This window comes from Penicillium oxalicum, chromosome II (assembly GCF_001723175.1).
Source record: "Penicillium oxalicum strain HP7-1 chromosome II, whole genome shotgun sequence".
In the NCBI taxonomy this organism is placed as follows: Eukaryota; Fungi; Ascomycota; class Eurotiomycetes; order Eurotiales; family Aspergillaceae; genus Penicillium; species Penicillium oxalicum.
Genome location: NC_064651.1, coordinates 333,458 through 359,973, shown reverse-complemented (window position 1 = coordinate 359,973; position 26,516 = coordinate 333,458). Strand labels below are relative to the sequence as shown.

General features: G+C 50.5%; 8 protein-coding genes across 8 annotated transcripts; 4 read left to right on the top strand and 4 right to left on the bottom strand.

Moving 5' to 3' along the window:
* Positions 1 to 593: 593 nt before the first annotated feature.
* POX_b02050 (uncharacterized protein) lies at positions 594 to 4,699 on the top strand (the record flags this gene model as incomplete). Its single annotated transcript, XM_050110969.1, has 3 exons — positions 594 to 946; positions 1,055 to 3,442; positions 3,496 to 4,699. The coding sequence occupies 3 exons, from the start codon at positions 594 to 596 to the stop codon at positions 4,697 to 4,699; spliced, it is 3,945 nt and encodes a 1,314-aa protein (XP_049971315.1).
* Positions 4,700 to 5,518: 819 nt separating this feature from the next.
* On the top strand, positions 5,519 to 6,921 carry POX_b02049 (uncharacterized protein; the record flags this gene model as incomplete). The annotated part of the gene is made up of 3 exons (XM_050110968.1): positions 5,519 to 5,585; positions 5,685 to 5,956; positions 6,019 to 6,921. 3 exons carry the CDS (start codon positions 5,519 to 5,521, stop codon positions 6,919 to 6,921), a joined length of 1,242 nt encoding a protein of 413 aa, XP_049971314.1.
* Positions 6,922 to 9,037: 2,116 nt separating this feature from the next.
* POX_b02048 (DNA-directed RNA polymerase II subunit RPB2) lies at positions 9,038 to 12,877 on the bottom strand (the record flags this gene model as incomplete). Its single annotated transcript, XM_050110967.1, has 2 exons — positions 9,038 to 9,200; positions 9,273 to 12,877. The coding sequence occupies 2 exons, from the start codon at positions 12,875 to 12,877 to the stop codon at positions 9,038 to 9,040; spliced, it is 3,768 nt and encodes a 1,255-aa protein (XP_049971313.1).
* Positions 12,878 to 14,124: 1,247 nt separating this feature from the next.
* Positions 14,125 to 16,419, bottom strand: POX_b02047 (Beta-catenin-like protein 1; the record flags this gene model as incomplete). The annotated part of the gene is made up of 10 exons (XM_050110966.1): positions 14,125 to 14,207; positions 14,285 to 14,384; positions 14,451 to 14,749; positions 14,850 to 15,305; positions 15,368 to 15,461; positions 15,519 to 15,753; positions 15,806 to 15,912; positions 15,979 to 16,214; positions 16,275 to 16,329; positions 16,393 to 16,419. 10 exons carry the CDS (start codon positions 16,417 to 16,419, stop codon positions 14,125 to 14,127), a joined length of 1,692 nt encoding a protein of 563 aa, XP_049971312.1.
* A 650-nt stretch (positions 16,420 to 17,069) lies between these two features.
* On the top strand, positions 17,070 to 17,377 carry POX_b02046 (uncharacterized protein; the record flags this gene model as incomplete). Its single annotated transcript, XM_050110965.1, has 3 exons — positions 17,070 to 17,195; positions 17,258 to 17,307; positions 17,371 to 17,377. 3 exons carry the CDS (start codon positions 17,070 to 17,072, stop codon positions 17,375 to 17,377), a joined length of 183 nt encoding a protein of 60 aa, XP_049971311.1.
* Positions 17,378 to 18,166: 789 nt separating this feature from the next.
* Positions 18,167 to 19,723, bottom strand: POX_b02045 (uncharacterized protein; the record flags this gene model as incomplete). Its single annotated transcript, XM_050110964.1, has 1 exon — positions 18,167 to 19,723. The coding sequence occupies one exon, from the start codon at positions 19,721 to 19,723 to the stop codon at positions 18,167 to 18,169; it is 1,557 nt and encodes a 518-aa protein (XP_049971310.1).
* Positions 19,724 to 20,518: 795 nt separating this feature from the next.
* Positions 20,519 to 22,204, top strand: POX_b02044 (Nicotinate phosphoribosyltransferase; the record flags this gene model as incomplete). The annotated part of the gene is made up of 5 exons (XM_050110963.1): positions 20,519 to 20,630; positions 20,683 to 20,766; positions 20,858 to 21,477; positions 21,546 to 21,915; positions 21,984 to 22,204. 5 exons carry the CDS (start codon positions 20,519 to 20,521, stop codon positions 22,202 to 22,204), a joined length of 1,407 nt encoding a protein of 468 aa, XP_049971309.1.
* An 897-nt stretch (positions 22,205 to 23,101) lies between these two features.
* On the bottom strand, positions 23,102 to 25,631 carry POX_b02043 (uncharacterized protein; the record flags this gene model as incomplete). The annotated part of the gene is made up of 2 exons (XM_050110962.1): positions 23,102 to 24,952; positions 25,023 to 25,631. The coding sequence occupies 2 exons, from the start codon at positions 25,629 to 25,631 to the stop codon at positions 23,102 to 23,104; spliced, it is 2,460 nt and encodes an 819-aa protein (XP_049971308.1).
* Positions 25,632 to 26,516: the final 885 nt, after the last annotated feature.

Sequence of the window (26,516 nt, the reverse complement as noted above, 5' to 3'; positions counted from 1 at the left end):
TTAGCAAGTGACAAGGTGGTCATTCTGCAATCAAGGCTGTGGGCGATATGAACATGAACGACGGAGTCACTTTAGGAATGGGCTGGAGTATAAAAGAGAAGAATTTGACAACAGTGCGGCATGAACGATGGGTAGAAAAACGTATTCCCTGCCTCGTCACTAGTAGTGATCCTTTGAGCTTTCAAATGCATCAGGTAAGCAGGCGGTCGTTCCTGCCTGGTTTGAGATCCTTGGTGCTTGCTGTTTGCGCGGTTGACAGCGCCGATCTTATACATGTGGGGCTAGTACCAACACGGTTAGCGCTCCTCCACGCGCTCCTCATCATGGAAGCTTCCTTTTCTCCCATCGAACGATTTAGTCTGTCGAGGCCGCTGAATTGGGCCTGGAGCATCATCCCCTGCAATTCAGCTCTTCCATGAAAAGACTGTACCTCTCTGAGCTGTGCATTGCTGGATTTAAGCTCACCTGATGTACCCTGAGGTGCTCTGAATTCTGAAACGCAGGCGGATTGAGAAACGCATACCGACCGCGCGACAGCCAAGCTTCTCCAAACCTGCCCGAGATCATCATACAGCACCAACACTAGCTGCACCATGCGCCTGCACCTCGTGATCTCGCGCCATGGCCTCCCAGTGACGCGCATCCTCTGGACAACAACGTCCTCGTCTTCGGCACTGGGGGAATATGGATCTCATCAACCAGCATCGGCGTCGATGGTCGCGTCCTCGCGAACGCCCAACATCGCCTTTGCAAATGGAGGGTACACAATTGCACAGTTGCTGGAAGATGTGAATGAAGTTGTTCCACTCGAGACAGAACCAACCATCTTTGACCCGGAATTTAGCGGTCAGTGGGGGTTGGAAGACTATGTCGTCGAGGTGGGTGGATCGGAATGTCTTCACTTTATGGAAGTGGACGGCCTTCTCCGAGATGGTGATGAAGTTGTGTATGAAACCCTCCCCCATTCATGATCATATCTCACACTCTCTCTGGTTCTCTTTTGTCTTTGCTTTTTTTTGATATGGAAATTTCTAACATGTTTCGGTCTCTACAGTATCCGTGCGCTTCAGCTGGCTGACCTTCGCGCTCGAAGAATCTGCGGCCGTCATCAAATCACGGGCGATGGCAAACATCTCATTGATGGCGTACCGTTCGGTATGCCATTCTACAAGCGGACCACCTCAACCCGGCCAGCAATCACAATCCCTCCGAGAAAAAAACGGCGCACTGTTTTCTCCGGTTGGAATCAGGGACCAGTGTATGGACAGGACGGCGCCCACGACGGACCACACGGTGACCGCGCCGGCGACGAAGAATGGCTTCCGGAAAATAATGTGCCTTTTGGAAAAGAGCTTTCCGTGCTGCCTGCCGATCACGAGGTTTCTGATATGGGAACCGTGATCAGACATCCCGTCAACTACTCCGGTGACGTAGATGAGTTGATGGATGACTCTGAGGAAGAATCTTACCAAACAGGGTCGGATGAGGATGAAGCTGACATTGACGACGAAGCGGATGAGCTGGAAGACGAATTAAAGGCCTTGAAAGAGGAATTTGAGATCTCTGAGCCTCGGATTATAGGCATTTCTTCTCAACCACGAGAATCGACTGGCCCAGCGCTGCGGGCAAGTTCAATCGCCAAGCGACCCTTGTCTTCGGAATCTCAAGGGAAGAGCTCACTTGCGGGCGCATCTTCACTGTCCAGCAAACGCTCCGCTGGCAATGAAGGCTCCTCGCCCCGAATATCGAAAGCTGTCAGATTCAACAGGGGAACACCTCTTCCTAGTATGGCAACTGTACAAGCTCTGGAGAACGAAGCAGCTTCATCATCCACTGAATCGAGTGACTCGAGCGATTCGAGTGCTGAGTCCGAGGATGAGGAAGACGAAGATGAGGACGAAAACTCGTCTGACGAGGGTTCCTCAGATGACGAAGTGTCTGCTTCTTCCTCAGCTGACCCTGATGACTCTAATGACACCGGCACAACATCGTCTTCCGAGGACACCTCTGAATCCGAGGCAGAAATGCCTAATCTTCCCGCCTCAAGGAAACCGCAACCATATTTGGTGAACCCTCCTGGGATGGGATCAACTCGTACAAAGAAAAGCAATATGCGTTTCAAGCAACGGCGTAGACTCTCCAAGTTGAAGGAGCTGGGAATTCTGCCCGAGAATGCTGATTTTGCTGCTCTGCGTGAATGGGAAGACAAGAACGGCGGCTTCCACATTCCTGAAGGGACGAGCGTTCTGTCTGCGCCCGCATCCACAGCACAGAGGAAGGAAGATGAGCAGCGTGAATTTGAAGCCAGACGTGAAAAGCTGCTGCGAGACTTGGCTACCGGTGGCGTGAACGTTGATGAGGCTCCTGGAAAGAAACGCAAGCAGCCATCGCAATCCGTTGATCACGACAGTGTTGAGAAGACCGCCGCCACCAAGGATGCGACAACGGCAGAAACCTCTGACCGACGGAAACTGGACATTGAAAGTTCGCGGCGGATGCTTTTCGGATCCCTTGGCGTTCGGACGCCAAAGACCGAGGATGATGTAGAGGCTACGCGAAGGAAGCTAGCTGCTCAGGCCAGCACTGTTCACTCTCAAAGAGCTAAAGCGCCTCAGCCGCGGGAAGAAGACTTAGATGAGGAGAGCGACGCAAACGACGATTGGGAGAAAAAGCTGGTCATCAAGGCGGTGGAATGTATTCACGATGATGTTGTGATGACAGCGCCCCCGTTTCCATTCGAGCAACGGTGGGATGGTGATGCAGATGCGCTGATTCGACAGCGAAATGGCTGGGGCAAAAAGCGTAAGCGCAAACAGAGGGTTCATATCTACGACGGGGATGGGCAAGACGAATACGATGACCACTATGGCCATGAAGCCTACGGCGATCATGCAAACGAGGCGCACCGGCTTAACTACGACGATGAATGGCCAACCGCCGAGGACGACACCACTCAGCTGGGGGGCCACCAAAGTAACCCTGAGGCGAGCTCGGTCGACGATTTGCCCATGATGCCGCATGATCCAAGCACGCTAGCCGATTTGCCACAGAAAGATATCAAAGTCGGCTCGATCATAGCGTACCAAAGGTTAGAAATGTCCAAAGCGACCAACTGGCAGCCTCGCCTTTCAGAGTATCGTGTCGCCGAGGTTCACGAAGTGCTGGGTGATGGCAATCTCAAGATCCGCCGAGCACTACGCGATCGACGGCCCAAGGCCGAGACTGTGGATTCAGAGGACGACCAGCCTCGTACATACAGTGGTTTCGAAATGCCTGGGATGGACGATGATGGCGAGGAAGATGACGGATTTGACGAGGTCAACGTGGCAGACCTCGCCGGGCCGAAGCTTCTGCGCCCCGCAACGATGAGCGTGAACGACGTGGCGAATGATGAGGCTGGAGAGAATGGCAAATCTAGGGATGCCGCCAAAGAAGGTAGCACGTCAGTAAACTGAACCCTGATATGTGTTTGCGTGTGCTCACTCCCTTCCAAAGTGTGTCTGTAGTAGAGGATTCCATGCCGAACAACGAACCGGACATGTCATCACCTCCCTCGATCGATGTCGACATGGATGAAACCACCTTTGTCACCCTTGAGACGGCTGACAGTCGCTTGCCTTCTCCGCGTGGGTCTACCACGGGAGCGGCTGTAGCAGCGTCTTCTCGAACTCCCGCTGCTGCCAGAGTCGTCATCACGCGGAGCAGATACGCAGACGATGAGTACAGCGAGTCGCCCGCCGTTCCGTCGCCGGTCTTTTCGGGTTTCCACTCGGCACGGTCTTCGCCGGGAGCCAGGCTGGGGCGTCGGTACCACGACGCCGGGGACTCCGGCCTTGATGGCCATACTTTGATCGGTGATCAGTCAATGCTGGCCGTGGACCCTTCGAATCAAGACTGGTCCACTCACACTTCTTTTCTCTCCGCCAACCAGTCCTTCTCGGACACCCAACAGGACAGCACTCAGCAAGATCGACAGGTTGTTGAGAATGACCACATCTTTGCAAGCAATGAATCCTTAGTTTCCGTGGTACATCATCCGGCTGAAGCGGTCGAGTCTCATCTCACCAAGCCATCTCCCTCTCCTAGTGCTATTCCAGAGAGTCCGACAAGCACGAAAGAGCAGGAAGATGGCAAGGCCTCGCCCGCCCAGGGCAGTAGTATCAAAGAGCTGCTGAATATTGGCTGGCCCGCCCCGGGTGATACTGATGCAGAGAGAGATGAAGTGGATGACGATGCCAACGACCAAGACGATCAAGACAGTCTGATTCACAGCAATCAGAGCCGTGATCTCTCTTCGCGACTTTCTTCGAGATCCATCACAAGTGCACAGCGAGCATTAGGCTCCTCGCCTTGTCTCGCCGTCGACTCTCTACAGGAGTTGGTCTCACCTACGACATCCACTCGTTCTAGACGCCCACGGCAGTCCTCGCCATCTCTCTTGGATGCCTCTCAGACTTCCCAAGTCATTGACCTCACACAAAGCCCCTTACTCAGACCCAGTCCGGATGCTTCGGCCTTGCAGAGTGATCAGCAACCGTCGGCGGAGAAGAATACTGAAAATGATCACCCATCTTCATCCGGCAAGGCTCGGCAATCATTAGGTAGAATTCAGGAGATGGCAGAGGTTGTGGTCAGCCCGGGGCCGAGCCAGAAAGCCAAGAAGAAAAAAAAGAAGAGGCGCGTTGGAACAGACGCTTAGGTTGGCGTTTCCAAGACATGTGCTTGATTCGTGTTATTGGTGTTTGCTTTTTCATCAGCCATCTCATGTCGTGATGGTCGAATCGGCTTGCCTTGTTTGCAGCAACGCACTATATTCGAGTCCGTGGCTGATTCATGAATTTTCCCTCCCCTTTTTTGTGATGCTGGTCATGACAGCTCTTGTTTAGTCTTCCTATCTTGTATTTATGGGGTACCGGGCGGTTTAGTTCATGGGGGATCGGTTGTCGAGTTACGTGTGTATACCTACTAACTGGATATAATATTATTGTTTACTCGTTACTCTAGTTTTGGTTTTCCTCTTGACACCTACATTCTAGTAGGCGAGAATCGCAAAAGTCAGTGCTGACCGGGACTGTGCTCTTGTACTGATCTTGACTCTCTGTAGAGGTATCAGATCGGCGTGATATAGTTTATCCATCACTGCCCGCAGATCGGTGTTTCCAACACACAGCGGCCGTACTTACATCCTCGTACCTACATGTACCTACCTCCACTAGCAGGGCAGACTACCTGTCCAGGGACTTAAAGTGTTCACGATTCAGGCCAGCAATATACTTTTACCAGGATATCAATAGTGTCTAACCACACTACACACTGCAGTATTCACTAGGCCCCTCCATCAGTGAAACGGATACGTAGACTAGTGCTGTAGATCCAGCCCTGGTACCGTGGTACGCAGGCATATACTAAGCCCGTCTCAACCCTTGAGGGTAGTACCTACTCTCTGCCAGGAACATGACGTGACGGACCTTCCGGCCACCGTTGGAACTTCTCTACTTCTACATCAACGTCTCTCATGATGGCTCCTGCCGACAACGACCATGCTTGGGAAATCACCTCCCGCTGGGAGGATATCCTCGAGTGGTGTAAGTCTTTTTGCTTCCTTGAGATCCTGCTTCACCCATCTCTACACCGTCCACCTTTTTCAAGTGTATACTTCGAAGCTCACAAAATGGTGAACACAGGCTCCATGCTTCCGCCAAACTCCCCGGCCTCAGCCTCTAATTCGAATGCTCGGGCCCGCCAAATCGTGTCGGCTCCAAGTTCACCGTTGACACGGTCCCAAGTACTCTCAACCTGTTGGCAGACTGTTATCACCACGGCCACACAATCCGGAGCCTTCTCAGAGACCGTGAACTCCCAACTCAGAGCCATCTATGATCAGGAACGGCCATGCTGGGTTTGTCAGGAAACGGATGCAGACTGCGCCCATGTCTTTGCGAAAGAAGACAGCCAGGTATGTGATTCCCTTATGATGCTTTTCTCAATGAGCTCAATGGCGCGAACGTCCTCGTACAGGCAAATCTATGGGCAAAGATAGGCCTGATCCCTCATGGGGCAAGCCTCAAGGCAAGAGAGAATGCGATTTTTCTTTGCAAAACTTGTCACTACCGTTTCGACCATGCCTCACATCCGGGACTTGTCTTCTTCCCTGCCGACCTGGAATTCTTCATCGAATTCGAGAAAGCCGACCAATCCCGCCGTAAGGAAGCGGCACAGACTGGTGCACACATCGGTCGTCGCAGCCCATCGGCAGCGGAATACAAAAATCACCAGATGGAACAAGGATTGGTTGGCCCACACTCGATTGGGGGTCTGTATCGTACTGTGATGTTGGCACCGTTCCACTCCAGGGACCTGGCCAGACAAATTGGCAGTAGTATCCTTGAAACCCGCACCAAAGTCAAGGAATGGCACGGCGAGCCAATGTATACGCTCCGCCGCGCGTTCCAGCTCCTGGGAAACATTCAGAACAGGCTGCTCGCCCCTGAAATTAAAAAGCAACTGCAAGAGCTGATGGAGCTGTACACTAGCGACCCGATTGAGGATCGTGACGACGACCCTGAATTTGAGTTCGATTTGAGGCATGTCAATCGGTACGACAGAGGCACCAAACGTCCACATCCAGGACCTGATGATACAGACAATGCTGAGCCTCCCGGTGATGCCCGTGGAGGCCTGGATAAGAACAAAGACTCCGAGAACCCGCAGCCAGGCCGAGAGGGTGGGCAGGACGATTTTGATAGGCCATCAAAGAGAGTCAAGCGCGGCTGTCGCTCAGTCGACGAGGCCATTTTGCGGGAGCGACATCGTCTGATCCTGACACCTCATCGAACATTATCACGTCGATGGCAATTGGGACCCCTGGGCACTGCCGAGGATGCGATCCGTATCCACACACAGCTGATGGCACCCATTTGAGACTATCAACAGCCGGAGGAAGTGTCTTGCTCATAGCCTTACATTGCTTTCTTGTGAAAACAGGCCCATTTGGGCTTTATCATTATCGTGTCTTGCTAGGTCGCTTACATTATCCTTAGTATGTGCTTCATGTATCACTCCGGTGATATTGAAGAACCATCGGCCATGTCGCCTCATTCTCTACTTTGAAAGATGTACCTGGTGAAGGATTCTCGGATTTTGTAAAGCGTGGCAACTGAAAATGAAGCTGGGCAATTTACCATTCACCCAACAAGAGTTTCTGTCATGAGATTTCCGCGGGTCTCACGTAGCTCTCCAAGCCTTGGCTCCACACCATCCTGTCGTAAAGGAACGTAGTCCATAGACGCTTGATCACAGAAACTGCTTCAATGTCTCTGACCATCCAAATGACAATTAACAGCCCCTAGCAGCCTCCCGGGGACGACAACACAAGGTAAAAACAAGCTCAGAAGTCGCTGGCAGTGATTGCAAGCTGTTCACCAGTCGCCTGTGCCAGCAGTTGCTTCCACGTTCTTGCTCCTTCATCCGAGTAATCAGTGAAACGCCAGACCATTCTAGGAGAATCGGGCACACAAAACAGGCTGCCGATACAGCTCATTTTCACACAGTGCGTATAACGTGGTCAAATTGTTTTGACGATTCCGACGGCCTCTCATCTCAGCATTTGCCAGTACGACCGAAGCCCAGAAACGTGACTCTTCTTCGTCTTTCGTGCCTATTAAGCAATTTATTCAACTTCAACAACTCAGCACTTTTGTCCGGTCTTCATCTATGCATGGTCGACATGTTGAAGACACAGGATCCCACCCCCAAATGAACAGCCCTGGCCCTGGGATCTGGTGCGTGATTCCACATCTCGTGGAATGGGCACCCGCACGACAACAAAATGAAAGTGAGTCGTGAAGCTGACATGCATATTAATAGTAGCTATCAAGAGATTCCCGGGTCCACAATCGGTGCAGTTTACATCAAGGTCAGGGAGCCGTCGTTGATCCCCGAGTCTCATGCCTCAATCACGGACCGACCTCCCGCTGCGTGGGCACACTGCATCTGGCTTGACTCTTTTCAAGTCGCTCGTAGAGGCAAGTGACCTCAAGGTTGCAGCTCCCTGAGCTACTCAAAAAAGAAAAAAAAAAGAAAAAAAAAACGGACCGGGTCCTGGAGCTTGCACATGGGTAGCGTTATACTTCAGGAGCGGCAGACGCCGAGACGAGGTCATTGGCAACAGTCTCTCCAATGCGAAGTAAGGGTATCTGGCACGATCTCGCCCACGTAGAATTTGAATTTTGCAATACTGGATCTCACGGAGTCATTTGCAATTCGTGCGGACTATCAAGTGCTCATGTCTCATCTCCAGAGCCCATCAATGACTGCAAAGCGAAGCGAAAGCAATATCTTCAAACTAGACGAATGATTGAATATGATGATACCAGACAAGGTTTCCTGTTATGTGACGAGCCTGCAATAAGCCATACTACTAACATAAGAGTTCTTCCCGTGACTCGAAAATCCTTTCTGTCTTCATGCTTGAGTGTTCAACAACCGGGCATGTGAAAGCTCTGAAACAGTTGACCTAAAGTGCCTAGACACACTCGGATTATTTAACCGTTGGCGGCTGGAACCGAGGTAAAACAGATCGCCCATTCAAGCGCTTGGATAGGCCATCCATCCCGCATGTACCAGACCTAGCCTGTGTCCCTACGTCTATAGCTAGTCCCAGCAGTTATCAACAAGCGGCTTCTCAAGAATGAGTTGAAGGGCAACCCTCGACGAATTTACTCAGCGCCGACGGAAACGAGAGGTTATGAACCACAGCTCTCGCGGTTTATGGAAAAGACTCCCAGGCTAGCACGAGCTCATGCGGGTGCTTACGTCGGAAAAAAAAAGATTACTCAAAAGTTTCAAAAAAATTCCAGCTATGTATGCTACTAGTTGAAAAGGCAGAGGAACTTTGTTCATGAATCCTGGACGCCGCAGCAGAAACTTCCCCCGCTTGAAAAGTTTTTTCGGGCAGATCATTAAAATACAAAGAAGAATAGAGGGGGAAAGAACCAGGACAAGGCCCTGCGGGATTGAGATCAAAGAGATCGGGCCTTTAGCGCACCGAAACTCCAGAGCGATCAGTAAACATCCGAGCGGCAATGTTCATCGAGGCCAGCTCTTGGAACAGAAGCTTGGCGGCGTAGGGGATATGGACTTGGGAGATGCGGTGCTTGTTGTTACACAGGCGACATTCAAAGAGACCCTTTTTGAGTTTACTATAGATTGTGTCAGTATGAGAATGCACAAGAAATGAAACGTTTCACACGGCAGAAAAAGAGGAAACTTACGCGATAGGAGTCATCAGACCGCAGTCGTCGCAAATGTGGACTCGGAAGGGGTCTGACACGTCAAAGAGACGTTCCTTGAGGAAGTGACTGGCACCATGGGCAATCATGCAATCACGCTCCATCTCTCCGAAACGAAGACCACCATCACGAGCACGACCCTCTACGGGTTGGCGTGTCAAGATCTGCGTTGGGCCCCGAGCACGAGCGTGAATCTTGTCGTCTACCATGTGGCGCAGCCGCTGGTAATAAGTGGGACCAAGGAAGACCTGAGCCACCAACTTGCGGCCGGTGTGGCCGTTGTACATGACTTCGAATCCACGAGATTGATAACCGTGCTCACGAAGCAGACGCGAGACGGAGTCAACAGTCACGTCTGTAAATGGCGTGGCATCGCCTTCAAATCCTCGAAGAGCTGAGACTTTACTGAGCTGACACTCGATCAAGTGAGCAATGGTCATACGCGAGGGAATAGCGTGAGGGTTAATGATAATATCAGGTGTCAACCCCTCGCGGCTGAAAGGCATGTCCTCCTGTCGGTATGTGATACCAATAGTACCCTTCTGCCCGTGACGGGAAGCGAACTTGTCACCAATCTGCGGAACCTTGGTGGTACGCATGCGGACTTTGGCGAATTTGAGACCATCGTTGGCGGTCGAAATCACGACCTGATCGACGATACCATTTTCAGTACTGCGAAGAGGCGTAGATACATCGATTTTGACGTGTGACTTGGTTCGTTGCCCGAGCTCTTCCGCATCGGGTGCGAGGGGGGCGACCTTGCCGATGATGATGTCCTCTCCAGAGACACGCACACCAGGAGCAACGATACCGTCGTCGTCTAGTTTGTCGTATGTACCCTTGCGCATGCCGATGGTCTCGCTCTTGATAGGCTTCTCGAAACTCTCAACGAAAGATGTGCCCACCGTCTTTTCCGAATCCGTGTATGTACGATAGAACAGACTGCGGAAGAGACCACGGTCGATACTGCTTTGATTCATGATGACGGAATCCTCCTGGTTGTAACCGGAATAAGTGGCAATGGCGACAATAGCGTTTTGACCGGCGGGCAACTCGCGGAAGCGCAGGAACTCCATCGACCGCGTTGTCGCAAGTGGTTTTTGAGGGTAGTAGAGAATGTTTGCCATTGTCTCCATTCGCTGTGCAAAGTTGGTCAAGAAGACACCCATGGCTTGTTTACCCATGGCAGACTGGTAAGTGTTACGGGGCGACTGGTTGTGATCGGGGAAAGGAATGATACTGGCACAGACACCAAGAATCATACTGGGATGAATCTCGCAGTGAGTCCAAGTGTGGGCGCGCTGAGTGACAGTGCGGACACGCTTGTTGAGATCGTTCTTGTCATCTTCGGGGAGGGAATATCCTGCCTGAAGATGTTTGGAGATCTCAAGATCCTCGGGGGTCATGACAATCATAATCGTCTCTTCCTCTTCAGCGTCGACGTATTCCACGACTCCTGACCTGACCAAGCCGTCCCATCCGAAACCCTGCTCGCGGAGTTGCTCTGGTGGCAGCTCACGTTGAAGATCCTTGTCTAACTCAAGCAAACGAATATGTTCCTTATTCAGGACCAGAGATCCTGCATTTTCACTCTTCGGGTCATTGTCCACAACAAACAAGGGACGGCAGACACGTCCAGCATCCGTGAAAATTTTAAATTCTCGGTCACGAATGTCACGAATCAAGCTGACTTCATGAGAGATCATGTTGCGTCGACGCAAGGACTGCATCGTGTTGACCAGGTGTGTCGGATCACGGTGAATACCGACCCAGACACCATTAACAAAGACCTTCGTAGCGTTGGGAGTAACCTGTGGCTCGAACTCTTCAAGAACCTCCATGTTCCGTTGAATCATGAAGTCCACGATAGGCTCGCTGGGCGTTCCGACCGTGATGTAACACATCAGAGCCAAGTTCTTGACAAGACCACAAGCTTGACCTTCTGGTGTCTCGGCCGGACAGACAAGACCCCAGTGAGTATTATGTAGCTGACGAGGCTTCGCAATCTTACCATCTCGGCCAATAGGTGTGTTGGTACGACGAAGATGAGACAAACTAGAAGCAAATGTGTAACGACTAAGCACTTGGGAGACACCAGCCTTGGAGCTGGCCGCCTTCTTCTGCTCACCCCAGTTACCCGTTGCCAAGGCGTATTTCAGGCCACCAGTCAATGTCGCAGCCTTAAGGCCAATGCGAAGGTTTGGCTCCTTGTTAGTCTCCACACATCGTTGCATGTAACGCTGGAGATCACGAGTGACGCGAGTAAAGAGAACACGGAAAAGACCAGCCAGAAGGGGACCAGCCAAGTCCAGACGCTTTTTTCCGAAGTGGTCACGGTCGTCAACATCTCGGCGGCCAAGGGCACATTGCAGCAGACGATGAACCATGTAGCCCAAGAAGAAGGCCTTTCGCGTTTCGCTGCCCTCGCTCTGAGAAATATGGGGCAGCAACTCTTTCTGCATGATCTCTCGCGCATATCGAACACGTCGCTCATGGTTCAAATTGGATTGTGACGAGCCACGCTTGGCAATAAAGTCAAGAGCAACTTCACGGTCCTGGATGACGAAACCCTCCTCGATACAAGGCTTCAACATCTCCAACATCGGGGTATCATTGCGGTCATAGCAGATGTGGTTAAGAATGTCCTCATCGGATACGACACCGAGAGCACGGAAAACAATGACAATCGGAATGTCAGACTTAACGTAGGGAAGAGTCGAACGGATGGTGGGACCGAATCCGCCCTTGGCACTGTCACCCTTGGCAAAGAGCTTAAGCGCGAGCTGAGAAAGAAGACGCGATCCCTTCTCGACAGCACTTCGAATTTCAGCGACGTATGGTGTTGGGCTGGGTGGAGCCTTCTTGAAGACCTGCACAATATTTCCCGCACTGCGCTCCTGAGCAATCAACACCTTCTCACTTCCGTTGATAATAAAGTAACCGCCGGAGTCGTAGGGGCACTCATTCCAGGCGTAGAGTCGCTCTTCAGGCGATTCCTTCAGACAGCAGTACTTGGACTTGAGCATAATAGGAATCTTGCCGATGAAGATGGTCTCTTCCTCTTGCCAGGCTGAGTCGTGAGATCTGGGCGCCCATTTGAGATATGTGCCTCGCTCCTTGTTTTCATCATCTGCATCGGCAGCTTCATCGTCCGCTCGATCCGCAACCTGACATTCTCGTGCCTCGGTAACGAATTTCTTCATGGTCAGGTAAAGGGGACTGGCGTAAGTCAAGTTTCGCAGACGTGCCTCTTGAGGCAACATGCTCACTGTCGATCCATCGTCTTCCGTCACAGATGGCCGTGTGAGCATGACAGTACCGAATTTGATCTCGTATCGGCGCACGACCACAGGCTCGGCTTCGTCCTCATCGGGGGGCACGGTCTGATCCAAAACAACTTGTCCTTGCTCCTCCACTAATTCCTGCATCGTCGAAGAAATGAACTCATCGAAAGAATCAAGCTGTTGCGACACAAGACCCTTGACGTCGAAGAAGGACGAGATCACTGTCCAGCAGTCCTCGGAAGTGATTCCATCTTCAGCGTCATCGTAAAATTGCTCCTCGTAGGCTTCATCGTAGTCCGCCATGATTGCGATCTATCAGGATCCACAAATCCCTTTGTTTGGCGTAATATGCGTGATGAATCGAAAATGCGGTTGCGGTGAGGGCGCAGGGAGGGCGCGTCCGCGGCGAGGAAACAAAGTGAGTTGAGAGATTCACCCAACGCGCTGCGACACCCACCTGTCAGTGACTGGCAAAGGAATGAATTTTCCTGCGAATGCCACAGACAAGTAAATGGGTGACACAGAAAGTTCAGTGAGATGGAAAGGAGTCTCCCGGCGTGGCGAGTTGAAGGGACTGATTATTGATCTCCAAGGATCTTGATGCTTCGGCGCGGCTGAGGCGGGCTAGGCCCGATGTGGATATATGATTCACGTGATACATATCACGTGGCTCAGACAGCCTACCGTCCATCGCTCCGTCCGAATACTTGCCTTTAAAGCACCATCATTCATTGGCCATGGGCATCATTGACTGTACTTCATTGCAGATCTGTATTGGAGGAATATCTCCCTCATCCAAGTCGTCCGCTTGCAATCAATACTCTGAATCAAAACATTCTCTTTGTAGTTGCTTTTCAGGTTCCGTTCTTCAAATAGAATGTACTACGTTCTTCCTCCTTCTCGTCGGCGCTCTTACTGAGAAAGAAGTGAATGGGAAGGGAGACTCGGACAAGAGCACAGAGAGTGATACCTAAAAGCGGGGAATTGAGGCACTAGGTCCGAAATTAATGAAGATTTAGTCACTGATAATGGTCAGAGTCTCAGCCTCCAGGTGTGGTGGAAATTTGCGTTTCAGAAACACCTATAACCTCAAGCTATAAGGTTCGTATCACCCGCTAGATGCGTAAAGTGAGAGAAAGATTGAGAATCGACATTTGCACATGTGAAAACAAACGAATGACACATGAATCACACACTGGACGACAATCTATTACTCCGTAATAAATTACGTAGACAGCTATCGAGGTTGTATACTCTTCGACTCGCCCTACCAGAAGCGCTATCATTCACTCGTCTACAAGAAGCATTTCTGGTGTGACTTCAGACCACTTTGAAGGCGTAAAGTAAAAGATATATAAACAAAATAGGTCGAGTGTTTCAAATATTTTTGGGCGTGTGCAAGAATAGAATGGGTCTCTGGGCGGAAGGGTGCCGATGGAACAGCAAAGTGAATGAGAAGGGGACAATATTCATCAGACTCAAAGTGGAATGTGTAGTCACAACCTGAGTGAGGACCATGGGTGTTAACTTGCTCAGGCAGCATATCACTCTCAGCAAAATTGCAACAATGCTGTCAGCATATCTTTGAAGTCCTTCTGCCCCTGCTCTTCGTCTTCTAGGCCCTCCAATTGTTCTGCACAAATTAGCGATGTGAGACTCCACAGACGACGTAAATTTGGAATTAAACTTACCTTGTAAGGTGCCTCGCACCAAGGACAAATCTTCGTTCTCGATCTGCAAGAAGAGCAACAATCTTCTTGTGGGCACCATCATCTTCCGCAACAAGCCATGCGAGTATGATATCGATAGTCTATTTCAAAATTACCATTGCCTGTCAGTCTGTGTGAATATCAAGTAGTGGTTCGATGAAACTTACTTGTAACGAGAACAAACCAGCATCCAGGCGGCGTGACAGCCATTCACCAGCCATGAATTCTAGGTCATCTTGTGAAAGCCCTTGGCGCTCTTTCTGAATCGCTTGCTCGACAGGTAACAACCGAGCGGCGTATTCCCTTCTCAGTTTCACCAGTTTCTCGATTTTCTCGTAGTCTTTTTCCATGAACTTGGCAAGAGCTCGAATGCGCGGAGCAGACCCACCAGGAAGAAGACGGAGCAGGGAGGCAAATATGCCGAGCAGGTGTTCGATGCTTTGACCCTCTTGCTGCGAGACATTAGCTGTGATGTTCCAGTTAAGTATGTGGAAAGATGCAACTAGCCTTCTTCATGAACATTCCAAAAATGGTCCTCAATCCAGCAACCTCAACAAGTCGCTCACAGGCGGGAGCACCACCAGCTCCACCGAGTGCGTGATCGAGAAGTTTGAGGGCCCTCGACTTGCTAAATTTACTCTCCCGGAGCATGATCTGAGCAAGCTCGATGCCTTCAGCCTCAAGGAACTTTTCCTTCCCAGACTCGTCGTCAACGAGACAAGCCAGGGCGTCGAACAAATTCTCCACGTATTCTTCTTCTTCTGAGTCTTTCGCCGGGTCTCTCTTGCGGTATTGACTCAGTAGCTGCAGGAGTGCATCAACCCCCTCAAGATCTATGAATTTTTCTCGATTCTTGGCCGATGATTGCAAAAGAATGGCTAGAACTTCCGCAGCATACTGTTTATTTTGAGAGACTGGGCTCTCCTTCCTCTGTATGCGTGAAAGAATCCAAGACATAACGGCGGAGTCTTGTCCAATTTTCTCTGATAACGCGGACTGGGAGGACAAGTTTTCGAGGACATCTGATGACGGGGTCAGCACTGTACTGTTGTCAAAGCATCGAAGAGCGTATGTCTCGGCTTACTCAGAATGTAGTAAACGCCTGTTCTGTCTGTTTCCGAGCCCTCATCCAGACGCGATAGATTCTGTGTAAGGAGTTCAACGAGGTCGGCATCCATCTGACCTTGTTAGCTTTTCACATAACCACCAATTGCCGGCAAGAACACAGAACTCACCATGGCGTTGACCAGGGTATCCCACTGCTCCTGCTCCGCCTCCACGTCCTCATCTGTGAGCTCGCTTATGATTTGAATCGTATCGATGGCAATATCGGCATTTTCGTGCGAGAGCAATGAAACCAAAGACGAAACACATCCCATCTTAGAAAATTCCTGATAGAGGTCTGGATGCTCGGAAAGAATTGACAGTCCCTTAATTTCTGTGTCGAGATCGGCCTCGGAGGCCATGAACCTATTATGTGTTTGTTAGAAAGTTGTTTCCCGCACCTGAAGATTTGACGTACTTTTGCGGATCGTTCTCGAATTTTGCGCGCAGCTCGGCGTTCTTGGAAATCTTCTTCTCGAAATTCAAAGCAAACCGACGTACCCAAGCCGCATCAAATTTCTCTGGCTAGTTGATTCCAAGCTCGTCAGCGAATCACTCTCCGCTCCAACGATTCGTGGAAGGAGTCCTTACTGCAGCTTCGTCTTCATTCTGATCAATGTATTGCATTGCCTCGGCGGTCTTCTGCTCCATGCCTCCGCCAAAGAAGCGGCCTTCTTCGTCATCGGGAATGTCTTCTTCGAAATCGGGAGGTAATTCGGGCCCAGCCTCGCCGTCCTCGTCATCCATCTCATCCTCCGCCATCGCGGCTTTCCCCTTGGATTTCACATCACCAGAGGAGTCAAGTTTGGCCGCTTTGTAGAGTTCGTCTATCCAATTGCGTTAGCAGAAGCCACTGGCGTGAACCTGGAAGACAGAGCTGAGCATACTAGGATCTTGCACAGGCTCAAACTTGCGTTTAGAGCTCCCTGTGGCCAGCGGTTTCTGAAGAAGTCAGCAGAAGAGTTTAGCTAATCCTCGACGACTCCCGAGTGGTCTGGAACTCACTTTGAATAGCTCGTCGACACTAGTCATGGTTGCGACGGCGCGAAAACCAATTGAGCATGGAGTTCTTCAACACAGGCTAATGATTCGAGCTGATGATAACGAGATTTGCGAGCGACCACAAGCGCGGAAATCACGGTTGCCAAGTGCTGCAGAATCTATTACACCGGACAGATATACTGAACTCCAACAAACTGTCGCGCGCCTCGAAAAGCAATACAGGTACCAGCTTGAGCCAATGCCGCACCGATGCGGAGGTTAGTGGCTATTGGTTGCAGTGTGGCTTACCGCCTTTCAATCGCAATTGTTTTTACTGTACAATCATACAATAAAAGCTTCAATTTTGAAATTAGTTGTTCGTCCCTAACCAAGACTGAGACTTGGGGTATGAAGACACTCTCTATTTTCTTTCATTAGAAACAAAAACGAAGTCCCGGGGGTCTTTTCTTGAATCTTTCCGCATCATGAACACTGGATACGTCACCTCGAGTACTCAAATATTGTCAGGCAAATTCAGGCGGTCAACGGGGTCCAGCGAAGCGGCCTGAGTTGGCTGGCCATGCGCGAATCGGCCCGGCCGCCGCAGAAATTCTGACTCCTTCCGATCCATTGTTGCCTCAATACATGATCATTTCCATCCATATATCTCCATCAACCACCAACTCACATCCATAATCACCATGGCTCCCAAGCGTGTCGGCGTTTCCTCCTCCTCCCGTCCTCAGAAGAACTTCCTGAGCACCATCTACGACGAGGCTACCAACCCGGAGAACGCGACCATTGTCCGCAGCCTCCTGGTCTTCGGCGTATGTGATGTCTCGCATCTGCGATGATCTTGAATAATCAAAGCTGACTTTTGCATTGATAGGCTGGTGTCGCTTTCCTACACAGCAGCCTCGGCGAACTTCTCCTCCCTCCGTGAGTCTATTCCTACGCAAATGGTGATCGGAAGGAGAAGCCTCGACTGACAAGCTTCTCTAGCATGTAAAATCACTTTCCTCAAACTCGCCTTCGACTGGCTCCTGTCTTTTATCCACCAAGCCCGAGACAACATGAATCTCGAACAGCGCAGCCAAGGACTCAAAATCTCTCTTGTATAATAGTTTATTGAATTGGGGACATGGCGGGAGCAAGCAAGCATGCTCTGCCCGGGGTTTCTGTTATGAGTACTATGGATCGCAACTTTGATTCCTTTTGATTGACAATAGAAGCTCGTTGTCTTTTTTTCCGGACTTCTCTTTACTTGACCATTGGTATACAATCCTGAATTGTGAAATGACATTTCAATATGGAGGAACAAAGCACTGCTTTTGTTAATTGAAAAGTAATCAGCTCTAAGAGGAACCAGATTAGCCTCTCTATCTTATCCTTAGATCCCGATCATGGAAACTGGGTCTCTTGGATATTCTTTCTGACCGAGCACGTGGAAGATTTAACAAAATCATATTTTATACCATCATGAGCGGAAAAGCGCCGGGCTTCGAACAACTGGCCAGATCAGCGCGGTGTGAGCTCAGGCCAAACGTTATGGACCGAAAAGCCTCTGCGGAGACATTGGCAATTCATCCGTGAATTAAGACAAGGCACGCCGTACTTTGACAGGTAGATAATACTCTTGATTTGCTAAGCTAAACCCAGTAACAAAACAGAATCATCCCCACAACTCCATCCGGCGCGACCAGGGTATTTAAACAAGAAGATATAATAAAATGCAAAAATGAAACCAAAGAAAAAGGCTGCCCGCGACGGTCTCAATCACTCGGCCGACATGCCCAGGTTATTTGCCAAGGGTCTTTCGGCATTCATCACAGTACCAAGTTCCAACTGGCTCCCGAGTCAATCCAACGCACTTCCAGTGGAACCATTCATAGGGACAGCTGTCATTGTCGCAGGCAACCATGTCTCCATGGCTGACCGTGCGGCAAGTGCAGTAGACCTTGGTATCCTCGGCTCCCTCCTCATCGTCTTCATCATCCACATCCTCGTCGCCATCAGCCGCATCGCTTTTGTCAGAATCCGACATGTCAGCGCTACTGAGCATAGAATCATCATCTTCGTCACCCTCGCCTGTAGGCGACTTCTTCGATGCCTTGACGCGGCCACTGGCGCTGGAAGACCGTTTGGTGTGCTTGCTAGCGGCTGAGGCTTTGATTTTCTTGATTTGCTGGTGAGGGGCAACCTTCTTCGTCAGGGCTTTCTTGATGCCGGTTGCTCCACGTGGTCCCACGCTACCAGCACGGCTACCGGCAGGCGTTCCAGGCTTGGGCGTTCCGGGGCCCATGGATGACTGGCGCAGGTTGGACGATGCGGCGGGCAGAGTACCCAGCGAGGCATTCAGTCGGCGACGTTTGGTATCGACTGCACCAGCGGAAGACTCTCGCTGGCGCTGGAGAAGGTGGCTCGCCCCCGAAGCGGCAGGAGTGGCGGGTGCTGAGCTTCGAGCACCGCTATGGGCAGTGAGAGCCGAGGGGCCGGACAGACGTGGAGTAGCTTGGCTGAGGCGCTGAGCCGCAGCCAGAATCGGATTCACGTTGCCGGAAGTCTGGTTGACAGGAGTGGCATAAGATGAGGATTCGGATGGGGTGGCGTCGGGAAAAAAGACTTTAGGAGGGTCACGGTAGTTGTTCTTGTTGTCGAAGAGGGAAGGGAGTGGAGGATCGTTGGAGAGAACACCGTCGTTCACAAGCTCGCGAATGCGCATATCGAGTTTCTTGATTTGGCGGTCCAGGAGAACACAAGCCTTCTCGCTGAGTTGGATTTTCTCATCCTGTAGCTGCTGGCTCCGATCAAAGCTCTGAAGAACAGCCTTGGTGTATTGCTCTTCCTTGGGGTTTGGGGCCAGACTGCCATTCAGCTTGATGAACTTTTGAAGGCTGCCATCCTTGGAGTTGATGGTGGCGCGGCACTCTTGCATGATCTTATCTTTGGCCTGAATCTCCTCCATCAGATGATTGATCTCGAGGGGCAAGTTCGCCGAGTCATGAACGAACTGCTCGAGCACAGTCGCGCAGTCCTCAGCGCCTTGAGCCATGTTGGGTGCCGAGTTTTTCCTTGTGTTCTGTGGTGTGTCGGCGGTTGCGGTGGAGGGACGGCGAGGTGTGTTGTTAGGGATGGCGAGCCGGGTTTTGTTTTTTGGCCGACCGCGACCTCGACGTAGTGATTGTTCGACCGGTGGCTCAGATTCCGGTGGCTTTGGTCCTCTCACAATCAACCGCAGCCGCGTTCCAGGATGGCCGTTCGGGCCCGGGCCTCCACCTGCGGCTGGCGAGTCAGCATTCGCTGAGTCACCCTCCTGTGGCGCCGGATCTGGCAGAGCCGCAGGCTTGGCATCCATCGTGCTACCGTACTAGATAGTTGATAGGTGATAGTACCAATCTACTTCACAGGAAGTCTATCTAGCACATCAATTTTTAGAAACAAGAGGGATGTGGAGATGCAAAGTGAGAAGAACAAAGATCGAAGGTGAACGTGAAGATAAACAAATTCGAACCTATTTATGCCCGATCGGTCAAGCAGAGCGGTGGGAAGACGCAAACAAAGACAGTCTGGCAGTTCTACGCTATCGATCAGAGTGGTGATCATATTGCTGTAGCGATAATGGGACGTTCTTTCCCTTTCTAACAGTGTATAGGAAGGTGGTGCTGATGTCCGCTATGTTACTGAGCAGCTGGCAGTTGATGATTTATCCGGATAGCAACATGGGTCACCTCTACTTCAATGTAGGAGATGTAGGAGTCTAAGGTTGAAAGACTCAACTTCATTATGGCTTCAGATGGAAGCTACAATTTGACCATGCTCAGAAGCATCTATATCACGCGAGGACTCTTTGAGATTGTTTCCATATTAATGATGCACCCATGTGAATCACTCCGGGCTGCATGGCATCAATACATCATCGAATGCAAACTATGCAAACACCATACATATCGCGATTATCCCCGCGCAAAGATATTGTCGCGGAGTTTGCGGCTTGACAGCAGAGGACTCAACTTTGAAAAAGGTCGCCTGGCCCACTTCTTCCGTCGAGACATCAGTTTTCCTAAATCTTGGTCTTACTTACCGATCAGTACAACCCTCCGTCTCACCCCGTCCATCACTCACCTCACTGCGGTGTTAAATGACCGGCAAAATGGGCCAGAATGCAACCCCTCCTCTGCCGGAAGGCATTTTCTCACTTCTTGATACCGATTTGTACAAATTGACCATGCAATGCGCTATCTTGAAGTACTTTCCAGACGTTCGTGAGTGGATTTAATATCATCAAGGAAGCTGAGGACTCTAATTCCTCTTCAGATGTGACATATGGCTTCACGAACCGAACGCCGCACATGAAGTTGCGCCGAGGCGCCTACAAATGGCTTCTGGAGCAGATGGACAGTGAGTAACAATAAAATCCCGAGGGCAAAATCCTAGTGGATTTAATATACCTTGAAGGTCGAACGTTTGGTCTAAACGCTATTCAATGCAGAGCTCGCCAATGTCCGCGTCACGCCGGAGGAGCGCGCATGGCTCAAGAAAAAGTGCCCGTACCTCAATGAGACCTACCTCACTTTCCTGGAAACCTTCCAGCTCAGACCCCAAGACCAGATCGATATCAAGTTCACCCCAACGCAGGACACTGGCAGTGATGAGGACGAGGGCGATGTGGAGTACACAATTAAAGGTCTCTGGGTGGAGACTATCCTCTACGAGATCCCGCTACTGGCTCTGACCAGTCAGGCATACTTCATGTTCAGTGACACGGACTGGGATTACAGCAATCAAGAAGAAAAGGCGTTCAGGAAGGGCTGCGATCTTCTCAAGAATGGTTGCGTGTTTTCTGAATTTGGCTCCCGGCGGCGAAGAGATTACCATACCCAGGACCTCGTGATGACAGGCCTATGTCGGGCTGCAGAGGAAGGCAAGCGGCAAGGATGGAAAGGTGTCTTTACTGGCTCCAGCAACGTGCATTTTGCCATGAAGTACAATGTCAGCGCCGTTGGCACTGTGGCTCATGAGTGGTACATGACCATCGCCGCGATCACAGAGGACTATGAGAACGCTAACGAGCTCGGCCTACGTTACTGGCTCGGCTGTTTTGGTGAGGGAGTAAGTGATCTTCGGACTCGGGGCTGGCCACCTTGTGATTACTGTTCAGGCTAACTCATTCTTCTCAGGTTCTTGGCGTTGCCCTCACTGACACCTTTGGCACGCCAGCCTTCCTTGACGCTTTCCGAAAGCCCGTCATGGAAGCTCCCGTAGACAGTGACGCTTCGGCGAATCCCCCAGTCACGTCCGATATCCACGCTGACAAGTCCCATACGACCAAGACGTATGCCCAAGTTTACGCAGGTGTTCGTCAAGATTCCGGCGACCCAACCTACTTTGTTAAGATGGTCCGCGACTTCTATGACCGCCAAGGTATCACTGAGAAAAAGACAATCGTTTTCTCGGATTCGTTGGACATCGTGCATTGTCTGGAATACAAAGCCATTGCCGAGGAGGCTGGTTTCAACCCCACATTTGGCGTCGGCACATTCTTCACAAGTTAGTATCATACAGACTGGATGCTTTCATCAATACAAGGAGGCATCAGGTTACTAACGCCTATTTAGATGATTTCACCAACAAATCCAATGGTCAAAAATCCAAGCCCCTCAATATCGTCATCAAGATCGCCACCGCGAATGGTCGGCCAGCCGTGAAGCTGAGTGATAACATGGGCAAAAACACCGGCGACAAGGCCAAAGTTCAAGAGGTCAAGAAGAAGTTGGGCTACACTGAACAGTCGTGGGCTGAAGTCGATGAAAGCAATCGCTGGGCTGGACAATCCTGAATATGACATCCGTGAATGACGCGTGGATGCGGCAATAAGCCATTCTTCCCATCTGAGATCTTCAAAATCCAACAGTCTTATACTCGGACATGGTGTGCTCGCAACATCTTTCTGCGGTTCGGTTGGGTGGTTGGCGTTGGGAAAGGAGATAAACAGAGATATCCAATAGACAGAGAATTTCCAGCCAGTTCATTGAGCCGGTCCACAACAATTGACATGAATAAGGACCAAAGTGTTCCTTGAGCAGTTGATCATCCTCAAACAATAATCTTGTCCTACCAGGTGGAAAAAATGGTCGTCACCAATTCCAGTCATTCTTCGTGGTCGCTTCCGTCATTGAATCGTCATGTTCACGCCTACTAAGGCCCGGTCATCTCTAGGTCCTAACAGCCACTGAGTTAGCTAAGTGTTTTTCACTCTCCCAGAAAACATAGCTTTCACTCAAGAAGAGTCAAGTATCAAGCTGCTCAGGCTAACGATTTGCAATTCCAGCCAAATATGTACCTCTCGCAGGTAGGTTCCTTTCCCGTTGCTTTTCACTCCTGCTGCGATGATTCGATAACCCTTGAGGCCTATAATGTAGCTGACTCCCTTAGACTTTTCTGGATCATATATCCGTACCCTCCATGTGCTGCACTAGGTCTAGTCATCACACTCATACCAAGATTGAGGAAATTGCTACTGAAAATTTTGGTACCGTGATACTGGAAAGGAGGTTACCTGCATCCAAGGTAAATACGTCAAGCCATAGTAGATCGTGAATTCAAATACACAAGAGCGATCTGCCAGACTGCCAAAAGGTCAAAATAATTGAACATTCATATACAATGTGCATGAGATACTCAGATTTAGAGCCCGGGCAAACCTCACAAGAAGAGAAAAGAAAAGAAAGGCAGCCTAGAATCTCTCATCCTCACTTTGGAGTCCAAGATCCTTGTCCAAGTCACCGGTTATATTCCGTATTCCACTGGGCAGATCTCCAAACGGCGCAGCCGAAGCAAGAGGACTCTCATGGTCGTCAAAATTGAAAGAAAACACGTCCGAGCTTCCCTCCGCATCGCTAGCTGCTTGTGATTTCCGCTGTGGTTGAGGGGATTTGCGATTGCCAGGAGCCTCGACCGCATTATCAGGCTCTGCAACAGACGCACTACGGAAGATAGCCTGAGCCCAGTCGATGCCATCCAAGTCGGGAGCTGGGGAAAAATTGAGATGTTTAGAGAGGCCTTTAGTGCTGCTCACGGAAGGTGAGGCCAGGTCCAGGAAGGAATCAAAGTCGAAAGTCAGGTAGGAGAAGGGGTTTTCGGGGCCGGGTGATAAATTGTTGGTAGGAAGTGCGAAATGGTCATCGAAGTCGTTAGGGAATGGACACTGTGAATTTGCAGGTCGATCGACAGGCATCGAAGGAGATGGTGTCTTTTGATGATTCAAGAGGGAAAATTGATAATTGTTGGTTTCATTCTGGTGTCTGATGCTGGCGTTGGCCTGGATATTGGCGTTCACAAACGCACTAGTCGTCAGGGCAGCAACCTGAGATCCGCCATCGCCTGCAGGCTCTTTTTCAGAACACTGATTGAAGTTGGCGTTTGTGACAGTCGCCGCAATGCTTGGCTTCCTGACATCGTTGTATGGCGGGGATGTTGGAGTGTCAAAGGTGTATTGCATGATTCGATAGAATGCATTGCTGGCACAGTTGCCGGTTTGCATTTTGATCGCAGCGACGAGATTGGCAAACTCAACGCCGGCAGCAGGATATATGTCTTTCAACCCATGGAGTACCTGAACGCAGCGATGAAAGTTAGAGATGCTGTTCTCGCGCACAGTGGGATTGTCCGACGAGGAATTGGAGAGGTGAGCTACGGCGGCAGGGAGGATGACTGTGACTCCGGTCTGTGGTAGAAAGCGGGTAAGGTTCAGCTGATTGAGACCTTGGATAATGTGTGTTATCCCTGCAGCAGCATCTTGCATTTTTGTTCGGGCGGTGTTTCGCCATCCCTGGCGTGCCTTTGACTGGTCTTTGGTGTTGGTGGCCCACGGTCGATGGAGAGCACTTGTTGTGGCGTGGTAAAGCATACGTAGCATGGCTCCGTGTAAGAGAAGCACATCTTCGCCATCACGAAAGTTATTTCGTGATTCGGGAATGAACTGCGCATCTTTAGGTAGTGCACTCAGCCAGGAGTCAAGCTTTTGGCTGCATCTCGTAAACTCGGACTCGGAGGCCTGTCGGGGAATCAGAGTGACTGTCGTACGATCTGTTGCTCCAAACTGTCGCTGTGAAGGGGCATACTGGGCGAAAAGAACCCGACCGATACACTGACAAAGCTTCACTTTCTCAATGAACATCGTCGCCAGACGTTTCTGATGTGACACATCTTCGAGTTGTCGGCAATGAAACAGAGCTTTCACGGAGTGAGAGAATGGCTCGAAGTCAAAATCATCAAGCTTCAGCATGGGCACGTTGCTGTTACCATCGTTCACTTGGAGCGGACGCCGCAACCCCATTGCAATCAAGCGATCACGTGTGTATATGCACCACCAGATCCGTGTCCGTAGTCGACGAGTCTTGGGGTCTATGTTGCCACTCATCGGGTCTTTGTTCAGACCAATTGAATGTGCTTGGGTATTGCAAATACCGATCCAATCCCAGATATCTCGATGGAGGCTGTTTTCTGGATCTGACCAGTAGGTCATCAATAGCAAGGTTTGCAGAATGACGATACGATCCTCTTCGCAGTCAAGCGAGTAAAGCAGCTGAGTTACAGACCAGTGTCAGCTGTCATTATTCAAATCGAAAATTTCAGACCAAAACGCTCTAACGTACCTTTAAGCGCATGTAAAAACTCTCACGTGCGCTCTTTCTTGTTGAGTAACCAGCATCCTGTAGATCTTTCAGGTCGACGAAAGCTGTCCCGACAAACATCACCGCTTGAAAAAGCAAGACACTGATGTTTCCATCAGGATCATTCTCTGCAACACATCGTAGAAGCTCTTGCAGATTTAGCACCGGCATGAAACTATGCACCCATTGTATATATGATCGAAGCAATGCATTTCGAAGGCTCGTCTCGGGAATAGACAAAGCTCCGCGAAAGCGCAAGAACTCTAGATCCTCTGGTGCGATACGGTCCGGCAAAGGCTTCAGGAAACGCGGCTCATCATCCAGAATCGCGGTGAGCGGATCAAAGTCCGGATCAATCAGGTCTTGCACTGCGGAGACCATGTTTGCCAACGGCAGCGAGTTATGGACTGCCGCGTTTCCAAAGGTTCGCCATCCGCTAATGGACTTTGTCTCGTGAAGCCATGGTGCCTTTGGATCATAGCTTTGAAGATGATGGCGCTTATATGTGGGCTCGGTCTGTTCGGATTGAGACTCAGCCTGCTGTAGCTTGCGCTTGAGGGCCAGCGCATTGCTGTCCGGGGATCGAGGCATGACCGATCACATTGGAGACAATCCTAAGCACTGCCCCCACATTGGGCAAAACCCAAGTCTTCCTCTCGAGGATTGTGGTCTGTTTGCACTCAGTTGATTGTCGTTGCGAAATGTAGACAGCTGAGTCAGTATGCAACAGCGTTGGTCGAAATGAGGAGGCGCCCGCTCTAGCCCCAACAATAATCGGACGCTGGGCGGTGTTCGGACCCTCCGGAGGGGTGGGATTTCTGGGGATCAAACGGCTCCATGTGGGGAAGTCACGTGTGAAATGGCCGACAACGTGGTGGAGATGTGGGGATCCTCCGTCCTACTTGAAGAGAGCATTGGAACTCGCCGAGTATCACTGCTTTAGAGACCAGACAGCCCTGTCCCAGCAAGGATGAAAAGTCGGCACAAGAATTTGGCGAGGTGTCCGCTAGATTTGAACATTTAGGCTTTTGCCATGCGCTCATTATCAAAAATGACTATCGTTTGTGTCTGCTAACCTACAACCACTCGGTACCTAGTTGAAGCAGAAGTTAACAGATTAAAGACGGTCTAGCGATAGTGCCCGCATAGCTCCAGGTGCACAGAATCCTCTCCCTGTTTCAAGTCTAGATCATTTTATCCAGTTTCGATGGATGAATCACTTTTTACGCCTTGCACCGTATGAAATCAGGACCCTGAGGGGAAATTCATTTCATCATAATTTTGTAACCCAGTAGCTGGGATATATCTAAACCGCTAAGGCCCACGAACCCTGCACAATTCGTTGAGCGAAATTTGAGCCGAAGCTTGCGAGAAATCTTGAACCTTTGTGTAAGAGGTTGATAAATTCAAGCTTCGCTCCAGAGATCATGCTTGAAGCACGTATGATGGCAGTCAATCCTTGAAACGCGAGTCAGG